At 42.1% G+C, this 18,584-nt stretch overlaps 1 protein-coding gene across 2 annotated transcripts in view; it reads right to left on the reverse strand.

Moving 5' to 3' along the window:
- Window positions 1-13,808, reverse strand: part of BMPER (BMP binding endothelial regulator) — a 243,224-nt gene extending 229,416 nt beyond the window's left edge. For both annotated transcript variants that reach the window (XM_054496801.2, XM_063667397.1), the window contains exons 1-2: window positions 13,140-13,808; window positions 11,975-12,060 (exon numbers count right to left, since the gene is read on the reverse strand). In XM_054496801.2, coding sequence (XP_054352776.1) covers window positions 11,975-12,060; window positions 13,140-13,272 — 219 coding nt within the window. In that variant the 5' untranslated portion in view covers window positions 13,273-13,808. The remainder of the gene's footprint in view (window positions 1-11,974; window positions 12,061-13,139) is intronic.
- Window positions 13,809-18,584: the final 4,776 nt, after the last annotated feature.

Genomic DNA, 18,584 nt, shown 5'->3' on the forward strand with positions numbered 1-18,584 from the left:
TGCCAGCCAGCTCTTCCACAACTTCTGATTTGAGTCACCTCTAAGGGACAAGGAATTTCATCCTGGTACTCATCTATGTGCTAATGGAGCTGCAGCTAGCTGACCTCTGGTGGGTCCCACTGGGCACCAGAATCATTGTTTCACATGTGCTTGAAAACAGGAAATTACCACAACTCAAGTCTAATGGGCCCCATTCTCCCCAAGGGGCATAAACACAAGCCCATGGCAAGACCTTAACTGTTTTGGCATAGCGGCTCCCAAGTGAGAGAATATCTGCTTCATCTTTCATGTTCTCTCATTCAGGAAAATAGTGTTCCCCTGAGACCAAAAAAACACTGTTATGTGAATGTCTTGATGCTACTGCTTTTACACCATAAATCCACAAAGCAGGAGAGACCCAGCAGGCTGTGAGTGTCTCTGGAATTCATGAATTTCTGGGCAGTAAAGGAACAGAATGAGGCAGGCTTTATTGGAGGCAGAAGCTGCAAGCCCCACAGGCCACTGATGCAGAGCAGCCTCTGCCTTCTGAGCAAAGGGGGAGCAATTTTAGTATCTTGGCACAAATGGCGCTGTTCAATTAGAAAATAATGGAAACTGGATCCCCCAGTATCTCTTAATAAGACATGGAGCAATCAACACGGCGAAGAATGAAAATGTCATTCATTCATGTTATTGCTACAGTCCGTAGACATGCCTCAAAGAGGAACCTCAGAAAATAGGTTTTTAAAAGGAGAAAGGGGGAAGAAATTAAGATCAAGATCTTGGCCAGGTGTGGTGGCTCACTAATGTAATCCCAGCACTTTGGGAGGCCAAGGCAGGAGGATCACTTGAGGCCAGGAGTTTGAGACCAGCCCTGGTGATAGTGAGACCCTGTCTCTACAAAAAATAAAAATAAAAATAAAAGATGCTAAAAATGTTTCTTATAGAGGCCCAAAGAAATGGAAGAGCAGCTTTGGGTTTTCATACCTCCTTTCCATGGGCCAAGCTGTCCCTACTAAAAATAGCCTTTCTGAGGTCACCCACAGCCAAAGAGGCCAGTAGTGCCACCAGAGTGGCCAACTGACCACACAGGGTCTAAAAATAGGGTGCTTGGCCTATGCTGACAGCATTAGCAGCCATGAAAAATCATCTGGTCAAATACTATATATGTGACCAAGAATACAAGAGTTGTTTTGGAAAGGTGTGTTTTCATAAGTTAAAATGCGATGATCATTATCTTCCTTATTTGTATTCTATCCTTCTCTTTGAAGTGTCTCTGGGTACCATCATTTATCTGCAGATCCTCACTCAGAGTCATGTTATGTCTATTCCCTTGAAGCAGGGCATTTGGGGGACATGCTGTGGTCAGTAAAGATGCCACCCATCCCGCCCTCTCATTTTCTCTTGCTGAGTTACCTGCGTGAAACCTTATAATTGCCCGTCAGTTTACAGATCTTTGAACTTCTCATTTGGCAGAGGTAGGTTAGTACCACCCATTACCTAACATTAAAAAAAAGAAAGAAAGAAAGCTCATTACACTACACGACGTGTACATACAATAAAGCCTTTGTCCTTAAAAGAAAAACATAATTTTCAACAGAGTCAGCTCCCAGAAGCCAAGGGAGCTAACATCCAAAACCTAATATAAACATGAAGGCTTGTGTCAAGATTTCAGAGTTAGCCTCACTGAAAGGGGCTGGAAGTGACTGGAGAATGCCAGCTCCAGGGATCGGGAGACATTTTTCATTGTGACTTTTTGAAAGTGGAAGTCAGATCGTCCCAGAACCTTCCTTGTCTATACCTCCTGCCTTGTCGGGGACATTTCTGCTTTTGACAACAGTCTGCTTCTATAAAAGGGAATGTTCCTTTTATCACAAATAAGAGCAGATGTAAATATCAATATGATCTTATATTTTCAAATGTGATTACATTCCTTTCAAAAAAAAGACAGTGTTTATGTAATGATTATTTAGGATGTCTTTTATAGAGGAGGTTGACCTTCTGTGATAAACTTTCTGGGAGAATCATGTTTTGGAACTTGGAGTTCCATTCTGGGGGGGAGCTATCCCAAGTGTTAACAACCCCAACTATAAACAGGAAACTCCAGTCTAACTCCCACTCAAGTCCCAAGGTTGTGGACCTCTTGCTGAAGCTATGGAGCTGACGGAGATGACCACGACGAGGTTCTTACACTTTAAGACACCATCCCTTAAGATGTGAATTCGCCCAACTCACTACACTACAAGGCAGAACATGCTATTACCGAGAAGAAGAAGAAGCAGGCTCTTAGAGGAGTTGGCAGGACTTCTAGTCCCAAGCACAGAAGGCTGTATGAATGTGCAGGGCCCACATGTCCAAATTCAGTCACACCAGTTCATCTGGGCTTGCCCTTTCTAGAAGGAGGCCCGATCCCACAGGTATGCACTAGTGCCTGTGGTTTGCTGGAAAGCAGGATGCTGGCCACATCACACTCTTTAAAATGGAGAGGACTCAGAAGCTTCAGGCTCAGCAGGCCCACTGGTCACTAGTTTGACATTTTTGCCTCCTACCTGCCACTTCCTGATTTAATGGCAAGGACTGCAGAGGACAACTGGGCCTCACTGAGACAACAACACTGTGATTCGTTGTTTGTAAACTGGCATGAGTTAAGCAGGTGAAGCTTTGAAAAGAAAAAATAGAGGAGCAACCCATCTTCCTAAGCCCCAAACAGTACCAGGGTTTCCCATCTTTAACAGAAAAGCAGCAGTCACCTCTTCTGACCTTCCATTGTCTACCCTGAGAAAAATTCAGAATAAACACATTTCATAGGTGTTGACAATAAATTGCCATAAATACAGTCCACTTAATTTAAAGTATGGCAAAGGCAGTCATTCCATGACACTTCAATGGTGGAAGTAGCTATCATTTCTAAAGTGCTGACCACAGCCCAGACCATGTTTTGAGAATTTTTCGTGCTGTAACTTACAATTCTGACAAGAGCCTCATGATGAAGATAGAGATGTTGAGATATAGAAATGTTAGGCAATTTACATAAAGCCATACAACTATTAAAGGGTAGAAATGAGAACCACTAAGCTATCATTCCCAAAGAATATATTCACTGAAGTAGTTGCTGAAAAGTGGTTTATGGCATACACTTCACTTTCTTCTATTCAAGTTCTTGCCCTTAATAACAATTTCATTTACACTGTTCACAAACAGCTTTCACATGCATCTTGGCCTTTAACCCATTCCCATCACCCCAGTTAATGCCCACAGCCAACCACTTAAGTTGGCTGAAGGGCACATACCACTGAGACTTGTCCCGGACTTCACGAGGAAGGCTCAGAGAGGGTAAGGTGTCTGCTCAGTGGTGCACAGCTACCAGGCAACCAGGTGAGACTCAAACCCGTACATTCAGACATACATTCAGGCCCCCACACCACAGCTGCACTTCACTGACAAAATGGGCTTTAAACATTTCACGAGAAAAGAAAATATCTTACCTGAAGACCTAGAATTTAAGACATTAAATTATATCATAATATTTTTAAAGCATCATTAACAGTTTAATAGAGCAAACTTAAAAGTTTATAATAGTAAGTTTTTATATTAGTCAGACTATTTTATATTGTTGCTTTTATTCCTAATAAAAAATCCCTCAATGTGGCCTGGTCCATTTTACATTTAACTATAGAAACATTCCAATGACGTTTGCAAAAAGCATATTACTGTTATCCGTGAAATTAGTTTTGTTTGGGTACCTTTTAAAATTTCATGTGGTATTTATTCACTTTTGTTAAGATCTTTTAAAGTCAAAGTTTGGAAAATTTGTGATTTTTGCATTAAATTTTCAAAATCCCTACAGCAATCTTAGTTTTGGATTCCTGCCAGCTGGGGATCCACTGAATCTCATCTATGATCAATTCAATCCCATGTGCAAATACGCAGGGTCTGGGGGGAAGGGACCATTGTTCATTGTTTCAAATAGTCCAAGAAGATGAGAAAGTTCCTTCTTTGACAATCTCCTAGAATCTTCCAGTTCTTTGCAATGTTTAATGCCACTAGTCTTTGTCTTCTTCAAAAGTCTTCTGCCTTGGCATGTGCCTTCCTGGTTCTCCTCTTGTCTCTATAATTTTTCCATCTCTTTCATAGGTTTCTCCTTTTCTATCCTTCTCTTAGATATAACCCTTCTTCTAGTTAATATTATAGGCCCATTTTTTTAAAATCTCAATTTAGACCCCTCCCCAAGGCAAATAATTTATTCTCAAAGTTTTGAAGTTTATTTCTATGCAGACAGGTAACAAATTGCTAACCTCTAGTCCTGATTTCTCTATACTGAACTCACAATCTTTTAAGAGCCTACATGGCTTTTCTACCTTGAAGGTCTATCAAGCCCAACACATTACATCTAAACTGATTACTACCCGCTCACCCATATGACCCCTTCTCTTCCTACAGTGTCTGTGACATTGGCTAGACTTCTCAAAATTCCCTTCAGCTTTTCCCATCTCTCACCTCTGCCATCTATTTTCTTGCCAAGGCTATAAACGTGGGCTCCAAAACACATCTGCAAGACTAGTGGTTCTCAATGTCATGGCACGTTGGTGCACTTTTTAAAGGTGAGCCACCCAATCCTGATTAATGTATAAAAATTGTGCTAAAGGCCAGGCACGGTGGCTCACGCCTGTAATCCCAGCACTTTGGGAGGCCAAGGCGGGCGGATCACAAGGTCAGGAGATCGAGACCATCCTGGCTAACATGGTGAAACCCCGTCTCTACTAAAAATACAAAAAAATTAGCCGGGCATAGTGGCAGGTGCCTGCAGTCCCAGCTACTCAGGAAGCTGAGGCAGGAGAATGGTGTGAACCTGGGAGGCGGAGCTTGCAGTGAGCCAAGATCATGCCACTGCACTCCAGCCTGGGCAACTGAGCGAGACTCCATCTCAAAAAAAAAAAAAAAAAAAAAAAATTCTGCTAAAACTGAGCATACGTTACTATCATGAACATACCTACCAGACTGAATAATTTACCAAATGGATCATGCAGCAGTGTAAGGCAGGGTGTCACTGTGAGTAAGAGGAGAGAGCTGGTGCCCCAAATATAATTTCGAGAGTGAGCTCTGGGAAGAGAACTACTCTATTCAAGTAGCAGTGCCCTGCTCTAGAGACACCAAGTGACAAGCAAAGTGGCTGTGCTACCAATCACTCCACTGTAATTACTGCTGCATTTTAGCAACTGTGTCTTGTTGGGCATGGTTTGGAGTCTTTCTATCAAAATATTCTATTTTTTTCAATACCTTTGGTATTCACGTAAATACTCTAGAACTGGAATGTAGTCAAAGAAATTCAAAAGACTGGGCAACATTGGTTTATCCCAACACCTTCTTTCCATTCCCACTGCCCACCCCTACTCCAGGCTGCTTGCTCTCACCTGACCACACAACATCCCTGCAGTCTGTTATCCAAACTTCAGCCTCTTCACACTCTGTATATCCCGTACAAAAGCTCCTAGAGACCTTTATATAAAATTTATTTTATTGTGTCATGTGTTTGCACAAAAATATTAAATGGCTCCTCCCAGTTACATGAATGGAACCGATATCCTTATTATTACATTTAAGATGCTCCCCATGCTGGTTCCCATGGAGATTTCTAACTGCAGCTCCATCACAGCTTTGGGCACAATAGACGCTGCCATTTCCACAGTCCCAAGCACACTCTCTTTGTGTCCTTCCTCCAACAAGGCTTTACATGGATCATCTCTCCTCCCACATCATGGTCCCAGATACCCTAGTCAGAATTCACTGGCAGCCCCCTTAGTACATGGGTTTGAGTCTATTACAGTGCTTTTCTGTCACTCCTATAAAATTTCTTATTTATATATGTGTTCGTCTCCCCCATTAGGCTGTGGGCAAGAATCTGTCCTGTTGGTCTTTGTCTCCTCAAAGGTCCCCAGCCAGCACAATGCTTCAAACACAGAAAGGGCTAAAAATAATAAAATAAAATGGAAGAGGGGATGAAGTGTGGAAAGAAGGAGAAAGAATAACATTATTGAATTTATAACCTGCTATCCCTAGTGCCTTGAGTGGTGTTTTATAGAATTAGAGCTGGGAATCAACAGGTCTTAAAATATACACCCAGCTCATTTGCTGATCTTCACTAAATTCAACAAGCACACTTGACCTTCCACTGCCATGAAAGGTGGTGTTACTCATATTCTTTTATAGCACAAAGGACTCAATATATCATCATTTATACAGAAGGGCCATAGAAGAGGGTGTGAAAAACTGATATCCTTTATTTACCCAACAAATTCATATTAACTAGTTTTCTTTTTCCATCATTTTGCCTTGCCTGACTTTTCCCATTATCTCCTATTCTACTGCCCTCCCCCTATTTGCATTCTAGTCTGGGGAAGGGCTCTCTTTCCTCAACATTATTTCCTACACTTAAAACACAATTTACTGTTGATACCCACAGTCAAGTCCAGTGCCTCAAAACAAAATAAACAGTGTTTGAAATGGGATGGGGAAGGGGAGCAGTGAGTAAGTAGGCAACAAAAACATACTCAGGTCTGGAAAGGGGTCGAGAGCCTTCCACAAAGCGGGCCAGGAAAATCCCCATGATGCCAGGCCACTAGGCAGTTTTTCCAGAATTACAGCGCTCCCAAGTCCCAACCCAATCTCTCTGCCAATAAAAGTACAAGTGAAGGTGACCCCACAGGCATAGAGATGTAAATACTCTGCAAGAAAGCAGGCCCCTCTTCCAGAGAAAGTTGGGTTTTTTTGTTTGTTTTTGTTTGTTTGTTTGTTTTTTATGTTTAATGGAAAGCGAGGGGAAAACTTACACCAGGGCCCAAATATCACTGGGATCACTGGACCAATAAGGAAGCAGCCTAGATCAGCCCAGTCCAAGCCTGGAGGGACAGAAAAACTCACTAAACATTTCTGACAAACCTTGTTCATGCATAACAATGGGTGGGTTTGCCATCATTATCCCTATGTCTCGTCCGTCGTCCCTTTTATCATTTTTTTTGAAACTTTGCATCCTATTCCATGTGAGGAAATAAGAATTTTTAAAATAATGCCATCATCAACAACAGCAATAAAAAATCATTCCAGAGTGTTTACTCTATGCCAAGCCCCAGGTCAAACTTTATGTGCTACATCTCATTTAATTCACGTAGCAACTCTGTGAACTAGATGTTGACATCCATCCCACTCTCCAGATGAAGAAACTGAGGTTTGGAAAGGTGAGGTAGTTGTCTCAACTTCACCACCAGTTTGATTTTAACCCAAGACTGTCTGATGTCTGGGCCAAAGTTCTTTGCCAAAATGTTATGATGCCAGCCAAAACCCATGTCTTTCTTGGAAGGGCTCTCCAAATTCTAGACGGTTTGGGTTGCAAGATCAAAACCACTATAACTGCCTCCATAGAGAGCCTACATTAGCTCTGTGCAGGTTGAAAGGACTCTCTGAAGCTCTGAAGGTATCTGTAGAAGTTTTTAAGTAGTAAACGTTTCCAGCAGAGGGAAACTCTGGTTTAGCAAAGAAGGAACTGACTTCACATCCCAGTTCTGTCTCTTAGTAACTGTGTGATCTCACGAGATTTGCTGTACTTCTCTGAGCCTGAATAAAGCATGGACAAGAATAACTCTCAGAACTAGTCTTTGTGAATTTGCCGACACAATCCTATACATTAACTGTTACCTTTCCTAAAAATTGTTCTGTTGAAAGGTAATTGGTCACATCACCTTCTAAACAGAGTAAAAATAAATAAATCTGATTGCTTCCTTAGTGAGCATCCAAAGTCTAGAAATGACCTGAAACAACTTGGAAAATGCATGGCAATCTATGTATTTGTGCATATACTGAGTGCAGTACCTCTCTGAACACATCTGGCCTACTTTATATCTTCTCTCTCTCTGTTTCATACATGCACACACACATGAATTGAATCCTCATGCAATGTTATCTCCCTCATCCTCAAACATGTGCCTAACACTTGTTTAGATAATAGATATCTATTCTCCAGCCAGTTAATTTGAACAATGAAGAACATGAGGATTTTATGGAGATAAGGCACCAGAAAGAATCCAAGATGCTGGGAGCTCCTTGTTCGGCAATATTAGATTTTTGTGATTAAAAAAGTAGAAGACAGCAGACAAGGTCTGTCTGTCTTCACTATTTGGTTGGCTCCAAGACAGGTGGAGCCCTGATTCTTGTAACATTGAATTTCATGCTGCTTTTTATGAGCAAAGGGTCCATTTCTACATTGCACCTCTGGATTTTAAAGAGGAAATTTCAACCTCAGAATAATGTTTTTTGCTGAACAAAATGTATGCCAAACTAAGCTCTGACTTCGGGTTTTCTGAGTCCCAGCCTCCAAAGTTTTCTCAGGTTTCCAGTACTGGGCCCAACTCACTGGCTCCCGCCATGTCCTCCTATTCTACAGTTAGGTGGAAAAGGCTGAGAAGATCAAGCACCACTTCTCATGTGTGCTTGGTGGACCTAGGGATGTCCCAAAGATCAGAGAATGGCTTCAATTTCATTTATCTAGGTGTGGCTGGCTCTCTTCTCAGCTGTACTCCAGGGCAGGCACCAACGTGTTTTCCTAGACATTATGGGAAAAATAATTCTAGCAAAAAAGCAGGGAAAATATCATACAAAAACAGTAATAAGTGTTGGCCTCCTTTCCTCAGCCCCATAAAAGACCATTTTGTAAGGTGGGGAAAAGTTATGCTTTGCTTTCTGACTAAACAATAAAGCACATGCAGTTTAATCTAAACTGCCTACCCAGTTCCCTAGATTTTAGGACCATGATCCAACTTCTCACCTACCCCCTTAAATAGATGAACTGAAGCTTTTTGGGCCACACACTTTAAAACGAGATTCCATCACCAGCTAACAAACCAGTTATTCTTGGACTGGGACTGGTTCTGGCAAGATGCTCAGGTCTACGCAGAGGATGATAAATGAGAATAAAATTATTCGGCTCTGCTTACAGTGGCCACTGCACCCACTGTCATCCTCAAAAACTCCACAGAAATGAGCTCACTCCAACCTTTGAAACATTTCACAGCTTAAAAGTTTAAATCAGGCCAAGTTGATTTTTGTGGGGTTTTTTAAGCTTTTACTCTGTAATTATATACAGGACTTTGTGCCACCTATTTCCTCCCAACTGTAACATTTTACATCTTTTTTAAGCATACGTTGACGTTAGCTTTTTCTCTCTTTCTTTTTTTTTTGTACATGTTATGAAATAAGATATGAGCTTATACTCAGCCTTAGGTAACTTTCTGCCAAAAGGCTGGACCAACACAAACTAAATATGACTATTTTCTTTATCCAAAGTACAGTTGAGACTATTACATACCCTCTTAATGTACATACATAAAACCAGCTAACCACTAACGCTCCCTGCAGGTCAACTGAAATTGTCACGAGATTTTCCTTCATATAATGCGATTAACAAATGTCAACTAACTGAACTCCCGAAAGACTCAAAAGAAAAAACAAAATAACCCAAGGAACGCCAAAAGGTAAAATAATTTGGACGTTCTTTCTATTTTCTCCTTACTTTCTCACATCTTTAACTCAACAAATAGGCTGTTTCTTATGGTTATAGGCATGTGCTCTAGAGGCAGACAAAACTGAGATAGTTTCAGCTCCACCATTTACTCAAATGCAACCTTCACAAGCTACTTAGTCCGCTACGCCTCAGTTTCCTCATCTGTAAAATAAAGGTAAAAGCCCCAAAGGAGTTTTAAATGAAATAATGCAGGCTTAGATGAGGCCCTACAAGCAAAAATAAAATAAAATAAAAATAGTAAACATAAATGTTTACCATTGCTATTATTATCAATTTGCTAAATATGTCTACCTTCCAGCCTAGGTACAAAAATGCCAAGTAGCTTCCTGGCTGTCTGGAGTGCTTTGAAATCCATGAACTGCAGTGGGTTCGTGGAAATGTACAAGCGTGTTATACAAAGAGATAAGTGATCATCCATCTATTATTACTCCATTTTACCAAGTCATCACAAATGTTTAGGAAGCAGCAATGACTGTGACAACTTGGACCCCATAATTCTAAACCCCTGCAAAGGTCATAATAACATATCACTGAGCCTTTCGGCCAATGAAAGAGCTCTGCAATGGGTGAAGCTAATAGCCAAAGTCCTAATATTACATATTTAGAAAGGATTTCTGACAGCACTCACCCAAGGCAGATACCTACAACTGTTACTTAAATGTTGAAGACATAAATAAACCTACTGCCCTTCTGAATTTAATTGATACTTTTCTGTAATAAATATCACTCCCACTTGAATTCCAACTGATGCATCTTTTCAGATTTACTCTTTACCTTCAAAACTGCAGGACTCTAACATCTATCTTCTTATCACTAAGTCTCCACTTTCAGAGAAAGGCACTATTTTTAGCAGGGGTAGGAGTACTGAAAAGGGGGGAATGCTATGGGGAGAATTTCTCATAATGTTATTTGGGAACAGTTAACAAAACTCAAACTACATACATAAACTTTATAAGTAGTAATATTGCTGAAGTGAAAAACAATATATTTATATGCGAAGCTCTCAGCATATTTAAATATTACTTGGTCACAGTAATTTCCTCTGAAATCTTAATAGATTAAGATAAAATAATTTGCTCACATTATACAGGTAAGAAAAATAAAAAAGGAAGATTAAACACACATACACACACACTGTATTTATAAATCTACAACTGAGTCAAAATTTAAACTGAAAGCTTCTTTTCAACAAGTTATTTAGTAAAAGATCATCAATGAACACGGCAACCCATAAATATGCAATCATAATACACCCTCTCTCAGCTCTGTTTTATTAGGCAGCAATATTTATTGTGTCAGCAAACACAGTGTGTTTTTACTTGTTTCTGTTGATTTCCTTAGTCTTCCGAACCTGATAATCATTTGATACAGCCATTTACCTTCACCCATTTATCACTTCAAAACATTGACCTCAACTCTTGTCATGAAAAAGTTTAGGTAGTATAGACTCAGATGGCTTGGCTTTTGCCTAAACCGAAATGAATTCCTTCTCCAGTTCCACACAGCATGCTGATCTAGTAACAAGTAGTCCTCTATCATTTTGGGGCTTTGCATTTGACTGCCCTAATGTATTTCCAACAAGGTTTTATCATGTGTAGTTTCTAATCAAATTTTGCCAAAAGTGATTGGCATGTAAAACACTCCTAAGCAAAACTGTTTATCTTGTAGGTCTATATTTCATCTCAGAAATTCTTATTCACATTACTTAATCTCCCCCAAGTGGTTACTTATTAGACTTATCATTAACTACTAAACTAAAATAAATGGAAACAAATTATTTTTTAAGTCTTCTAACCACTGATAGTGTTAACTAAGCAGCTGACAGCCAAGCGTCATTCTCTGTTAAGGATGGAATTGTCCTTTCCCACTGACGCTTCCAAATAAGAAATAAAGACAGTATTTGAGAGTTTAGGGTATAACAGGCAAAGAAACCCAAGAAAGAAATCCAGAATTACATCTTGTCCTCATGTTTGTTTTTTGTGGCTGTCACCTCTCTTTCCCTTTGTCGCATACCTTATTCCTGACCTTCATACTTAAATCTTATCTCATCATTTTCCCACTGAGCTTAGATGACTGAACCAACACAGAAAGTTTTGTTGTCCCAAGGATTTGGTTGTAGTAATCATTACTGGAAACAGATATTACAAACTGTAATTTTCACTGAGACGTCATACAAAGCCTATCTGAAATTTACGTCTATAAGGATGATGTCAAAGATAAGAATTTCCAGCTGGATGAAATGGAAATTGCCAAAGTCCATAAAACTCAGAAATTAACTGGATTCAACTCACAAACTATGTACAGTTATGTGCAATTTTGTAATGATAAAGACAATTTGTAAGATCTGGTTATATTACCACATTTAATGGATTCACCTTATCAGAGAGAGCAATTGAGTTCATATTACCTGATCTCCACACTTACCAAGCAGACACACATTATGCAAGGGTTGTCCGTGATAAATGGTATCTGGAGGACTTCACCTTCATTTTCACATTTTGCAACAGAACCTGAAATTCAGAGGGAAAAAATGTTTCATTTAAAGTTAGCTTAGTAGCATGATTTCAACATTTAACATTTTTACACTAATCCTTTTTGAAACCTTTACCCAAACTTCAGAATTCTTAATGTGGTTTAAATTATTAAATTCACCAAAGCAAAACCCCTCCCCCCAAACTCCATTTTCAATAATTTTATTTAAACAGGTTCAGAAAAGAAAAGACTATGATATAGAGATAAATTATCTGTTCTCAGATGGTCTATGCACAATTCCAAGTATTTCACTGGATTTTTAATAACGCTCCTCCTTTATGAAGATATTTCAACGAAGCACACAGCCCCATAGGCAAAAAACAAACAAACAAACAAACAAAAAACCTCAAATTGGGGCAGATTTTAAATTGACCAAAACTCAGAACTGTGACAATGAACAGGCCTTTCTATGGATCTGTCTCGCATTGTCTTAGGTTTAAATCACTTTTTGAAACGCAATCCTCTTTTCCCTTCTCTTAGAAATTGACTCGATATTTTCTTTTCTGCACCAGGTGTCAGTAAAGTATGTCCTTCAGGATAGCAGCTGAGGTCTTCACCTGCCTGAAAACATATAATTATTATATCCGGCTATTAGTGCCCTTTTTAAATGATAGTTTCTTTAAATTCAAGGTCTTGAGAGCCAGTGCTTTAAAAAGCACTCCTAGCACAGTGGATGTATTGGAACCCCAAAGATGAGAAAGGAAGATGTGCGGAAAACTGCACAAATTTTTTTCCTGAGTTCTACAGAGAGAGATAAAGATTAAAATAAAAGTTAAGGAAAACATTAAAAATAAATAAAATAATTTCTCAAATTCAAATAGAAGAATGTCTATTATTACTACATTGAAGGCAACAGCCTCTCAGCCCGCAACCTCTTCACCTACTCCCAGCCTTCCCAGCCCTCCCGGCGGCTTTGCTTCATCCCCATCGACCAGCGCAGGGCAAGCGCCAAGGTGCGCGCTCCCCACCCTCCCATCCCCGGGGCAAGCCAGCGCCACCTTTCCCAGGTACCAAACCGGCGTCCCGGAGGGCCGGTCCCTCCCGCCCCCTCCCCTACCTGTCAAGAAGGAGGAAGCCAGAGACATGGGGACCCCCGAGCAATTGAGTAGCAGCAAGACGCAGCAGGTAATCCCAGGCGAGCGCCGGCAGTAACGCTCAGCCAGAGCCCCGACGCCGGAGAACCAGAGCATCGTCACCTGGAGGGAATCCCTGGCGACTGCAGGTCCCGCGCCGCCGCCTCTGCTCAGCTGCCGCAGCTCGCAGTCAAAAAGGGCTCTCAGCCGGCGTGTCGGGAGACAGTCGGCGAAGGAGGGAGGCGGGCGCCCGGGAGCTGGGGGGCGGGGGGGTGTGAGGGAGGGCGGGGGGAGAGGCGAGGGGTGGGGGGCGCCCGGGGAGGAGGGGTCCTGCGGCCAGGCTCCTCCGATGCGGCTTTTTTTTTTTTTTTTTTTTTTTTGAGGGAGTTGCTTGCAATGGCTTAGCAGTCAGCCCCTCCGCGCCGGAGAGGGGGCCAGAAGGAGAGGGTGTTGCGGCCGCCGGAGATAGACTGAGAGGAGCTGCGGAGCTCCTGACTGCGCACTGCCGCTCAGCCGCCGCCCGGGCTGCCGCTACTGCTCCGGGGGCTGTCGCTGTCGCTGCCGCAGCGTCCTCCACTCCCGCACTCCCCACCTCCTGCCAGCCCCGCCGGCTCTCGGCCCGCCCGGAGCGCGCTCGCTCCGCCGCGAGAGACGTGGGCTCACCGGGCGCCTCCCGGAACCCGCTGGGGGCGCCCGGGCGCAGGAGGGACTGCGCGATAGCTGCAGCGGGAACTCTCTCGGCCCAGCGTCCAGTTCCCCAGTCCCTCCAGGGAGGCCACGGCCCCGGGGCGCGGACCAGAGCCGGGAAGGCACGTCTCCACTGTCGGGCGAGCGCGGCGCCTCCTCCCTTTCTTGGGGGAGCCCCGGGGATGCCGCATCACTAGGGCTCAGGCCCGGGTGCCCCAATCCTGCCAGGGAGCAGCAAACGGGACGCAGGGGCGCCCCACCACCCTGCTCGCTCCCAGGTGCCCCAGCTTTGGGAAGGAGCGACACACCCGGGGCAGTAGGGCCCCCGCAACTTTTCATGCCCTGCTTTGCTTCCCTCTGGCGGGGGCGCGACAGCGAACTCAGGGGGCTGAGCGGACAGAGGGGCAAGTGGCCTTAGAGATCTGTGTTCTGTGCTTATCTGTCTGCGCGTCCTGACACTAGGGATGACCGAAGTTGAAACACACACAAGGTCGATTTAAAAACGTACCGAGGCAAACGCCTTTCGCCCTTAAAAAATGAACAGTCGCTCCGCGACTCTTCTCTTCCAATCTCCGGCGGACCGGGGCGGGGAGGTGGTGTTTGACTAATCATTCATTCACCCGAAAAGAGGGAGGGACCCCCTCCCCGCCGCTAATCTCTGGCTGGGGCCGCCGCGCGGCGGCCTCTGCAGCTCGGAGCTCCGTCGCTCCCTCAGCCCGGCTGCGCCCTCTCGCCTCTGGAACACCGGGTGTCCGGGAGTCAGCTCCTGTGATCCCCCTGCTGAATCGTCGCCTCCTGCCCACGCAGTGGCACCCTCTACTCAAAAGGGGTGCAATCGCAAAGATAATTTTTGTAACCAAAGTACGAAGGCGCGAGGTGGGAGTGAGGGACGCTTGGCAAGTGTTGGGACCTGACGATCAGCTAGCTGTCCTTGAGCTTACGGTGGACCACCGACTTCCTCTGTCCAAGAGTTGAAACCGGGTCCCCACGGAACGGACCTAAGGGTCTCCAGGCAAAGTGGGTTGTTTCCATTGTGGAAACTATAGCTTTGAAAATAAATGAGTCTGTTTGCTGACAGGTTTAATCTAGCTTCACCTTAACCCTTCCCTGCCTCGTTGACTGTTTATTTTATTCGTTTTTTCGAGTGATTTGGAGACTTCACTTAATTAGTGCAACATTGCCAACATCGCGACACACGGAGGAGCTGATCCGAGCACGTTGCTCTGACGTGGGAAAAATAAGAGAAGGGAAAGCTGTCATTAGCTTAGCATGCTCCATTTCCCTCCCAAAATAGATTCTTACTGTAAAATTTAAATTGAAAGAGAAGGCTGATGTGTGATTCCTTCCCTCCCTCCCCCCACCCAAATAAAGCCATGGCCAGACAGCTTCTCGGAAACCAGTGTGTTTATGTATTTACTAATCATAAAGATAATATGCAAAAAGAGAAAAATCTCTAAATCCAGCCTTACTTCCCAGGGACTCATTAAAAAATAAATAAAATTAAAATTAAAAATCAAATAAATAGAAAACTTTATTGCTGCAGATAAGTACAATCAGTTGAAACCACTATCTCCTCTATCTAAAAAGATTGTCCCTGGATGAGGCTTTTAGATAAAGTTGTTTATCATAATTTAATTATGGAAAGCTGAAGAATAAGGAAGCTGGGAGACCTTTTGTTGCCTTAGCCATAAATTTGGATAAATGCATACTATGAAATTGCAAGACATTTGAAGAGTGTGCCTAAGTTACTTTGATATGCCTTCCCTCCCTGACACCAGCCAAACATCCTCAGAATTTGCATGACAAATTTCTTTATGACAGAATCTAGCTGTGCGTGGCATTTCCATAATGTGCAGCATGATGCTTTGGAATGCACTGGAACTCTCCCTGTAGGTGCAAACCCAAAAACCACCTTAAAAACATTTTCATCTGTCTGAAAGTTTGCGAAGGGGAAAAATGCACAGAAGCCTTTGGCAAACCTGTCTCTTCTTCCTGTTTGTTACAAGCCTCTGCCACCAGCGATTTTCCTTGCTGCCTTCTTGGCAAATGGGCCCTGCTTCCGAAAGAGCAGCCTTTTCTCCAAGGCCTTATCAAGATGTTTTCCCATGCATCTACTGCTGCCACCACCCCTTCAAGTGATAGTCTATCAGCTAACAACTGGTCTCTGTCTACACAAAACGGAGATATTCCTGGGTCAAAAAGAAAAAAGAATGCCTGCACTGAAAAGCACATAGATCTGCCTTCACAGTTTAACTAAATAAATAGTGGTACCATCCAAATCCCAAAATGGCTTTGGCTGAAATCAAAATGAGGAAAAAAATATGTGTGTTTGGGTCTGCTTATGACATCTTTCAAGGGGAAAGAGATGATGGGGCCCAAAGACCAATATTTAACTCTGGGCCTGTCCCAGTCTCAATTAGACAAAACTCTGTCTCATCTCTTTCTCTGGAAAATAAACTGTGAAACCTAATCAGATTAAAAGGGGCCAGGCCTGTGGTAAGAGCAACTTTCTTCATCTCCTCTCAAAACTATGATGCTAAATTCTCACCGAAAAATTCAACTGAACATACAACTTAGTCACATGGATTCAAGTCTGAAAGATGCTTCTAGAGAAATCACATCAACCCAGCTTCCTAAAAATAGAAACCAATAGACCCTTCCCAAAGGAAACAGGGTAAAGAGATTGTGATACCTACCACTAGGGCAGGGTGCAAGGTATTTCATAAACTTGAGAAAGTTACACCTTAAAAAAGGCATTTACACTTGATAAAGATAAAGGATTATGCTACCAAGGATCTTACAGTCTAGTAAGGGGGATAAACTATGTTTATAATGAATACAGTAAAAGGTAGAAGTGAAGGTAAGAAGAGAAGATACTATGCCGTGGAAATTTCAAAGAGGAGATTAAGCTTCCTGGAGGAGGTGGCATTCCAAACTGAGCTTTGAATGAAGAGGCAGGCTCCAGTGAGGGAAGGGCAGCCTGGGCACAGCAGGGAGTAACAGCAGAGAGACTCAGGGTTTACAAAGAGAACAAGGAACAAGAATTCCATTGGCCCTATCTGCCCACTGAGCTGGAGCTGTTGGGAGGCTTGGAGATAAGGAGAAATGTACAGGTGGTTCTTGAAGGATTCACTCCAGGGTGACCAACAGGAAATCTACCATAGAGTAAGTGCCTAATTTTTCTTTGAAACAACCAGACTGCATTTCTTTAGAATGGAATTTTTTTCTGCAGGTGTATTCAGCAATCTAAACATGTGGTCAATGTAATACTGGAGAGCACCATTTCCACCTTCATGTGTTTGAAGGTGATGGAGTGGATTCTCTACATGAATCATTATTCTCAACCTCTTTAGCTATGGCTATATGATTCTTCTTGGGTTGAAAGTAGAAATGCCACTTTAACTATTTATTTAAAGCACTGGAGATCTTAGACATCATATAAACCAACTCCCTGCCCCTTTCACTCTAAAAATGAGAAATCTAAAGGCTAAGGAGTAAATGATTTGCCCAGAGTCACACAACTAGTTAATGGCATAATCCATTTAAACAGGGTTCCTCTGGCTCCCTGATCATGATGTTTACCATTATAAATGTTTTGCCTTCTTAGATTATGAGTCATAAGAATTATAGGAAAGGACCACTGAATATTTTAGATATGATGCAAATTAAAATTACAGAGTTGGTGAAATAAGTACTCAAATATTTATTGAACTAAACTGGTACCAAGAATACAAGTTGTAACACCATAAAAAGCAGACCACAACTTAGCTCACTGGTTAAACTGAATTTATTCTGAAGTCACTCGGCTAAAACGTTGAAGAATTGCACTTCTCTTCTAGGCTTTGCTACAGGTTCGCTTAGTTTCAGAGAGGGGTGGGTACCATTGAAGCTGGTGAGAAGTCCTCTAGATTCTGCCTGAGGCTTTAATGCCATTCCAAAAAATAAGACACTCAGAAATGACATTTTTTGGAGGAGATAGAAGGGAGTGGGGACAATGATAAAAGTATCATTCCCATGATATAGTATGATTTATATAAATGATAATTATTAAAATTAAATTATTAAATCATTAGCCTGATCTTTTCTTACTTAATCATTTTTCTTCATTCTTTGTAGCCTTAAGATTCTTTTTATATAATTGTACTTATTACAGAGTTTATTTCTAAAGCAGGGCATTTTGATGAGGATGATAGGAAAGTGACATTTTTAAACACACTTGCATGGAAATAACAAAATTACTATGTTTTTTTAAAATTAATATTGTAATAAATAAAGCCCCCTTCAAAAGCCCCCTTTACTCTTTCCCTGGCCCTGACCCCATCCCAATCCCTGCCTCAAGGACAATGGTATGCTGTGAGTAATGGAGTAATGTTTGCTGTTTCACACAGTACTCGTTCATTTCAATGTCCATGAGCCAAACTAACTGGTTTGGAGTGTCACAAATTCTCTAGTCATACAACTAAAATAAAATGAAGTTACATAGTTAAAACAAAGATTTTAACAATTTCCATCAAAACCTCCAAAATATTTCTATGTACTGATTCATCTTCAGGGGCTTGCTGAATACATAAGTCATTTTGATATTGGAAGTTATAAAAATCAGATATAAATTTGGCTTCATTGTCAGGGAGGCACCAGTGTTGCCAATTCATAGATAATGATCTTTGAAAAAAAGTTCTCTTCTCCACATTCCATCCAGAAGTCACTCCCCAAAACAAGCTTACCTAATCACCAGCTTCAAT

This window comes from Pongo pygmaeus, chromosome 6, assembly GCF_028885625.2.
Source record: "Pongo pygmaeus isolate AG05252 chromosome 6, NHGRI_mPonPyg2-v2.0_pri, whole genome shotgun sequence".
Classification (NCBI taxonomy): Eukaryota; Metazoa; Chordata; class Mammalia; order Primates; family Hominidae; genus Pongo; species Pongo pygmaeus.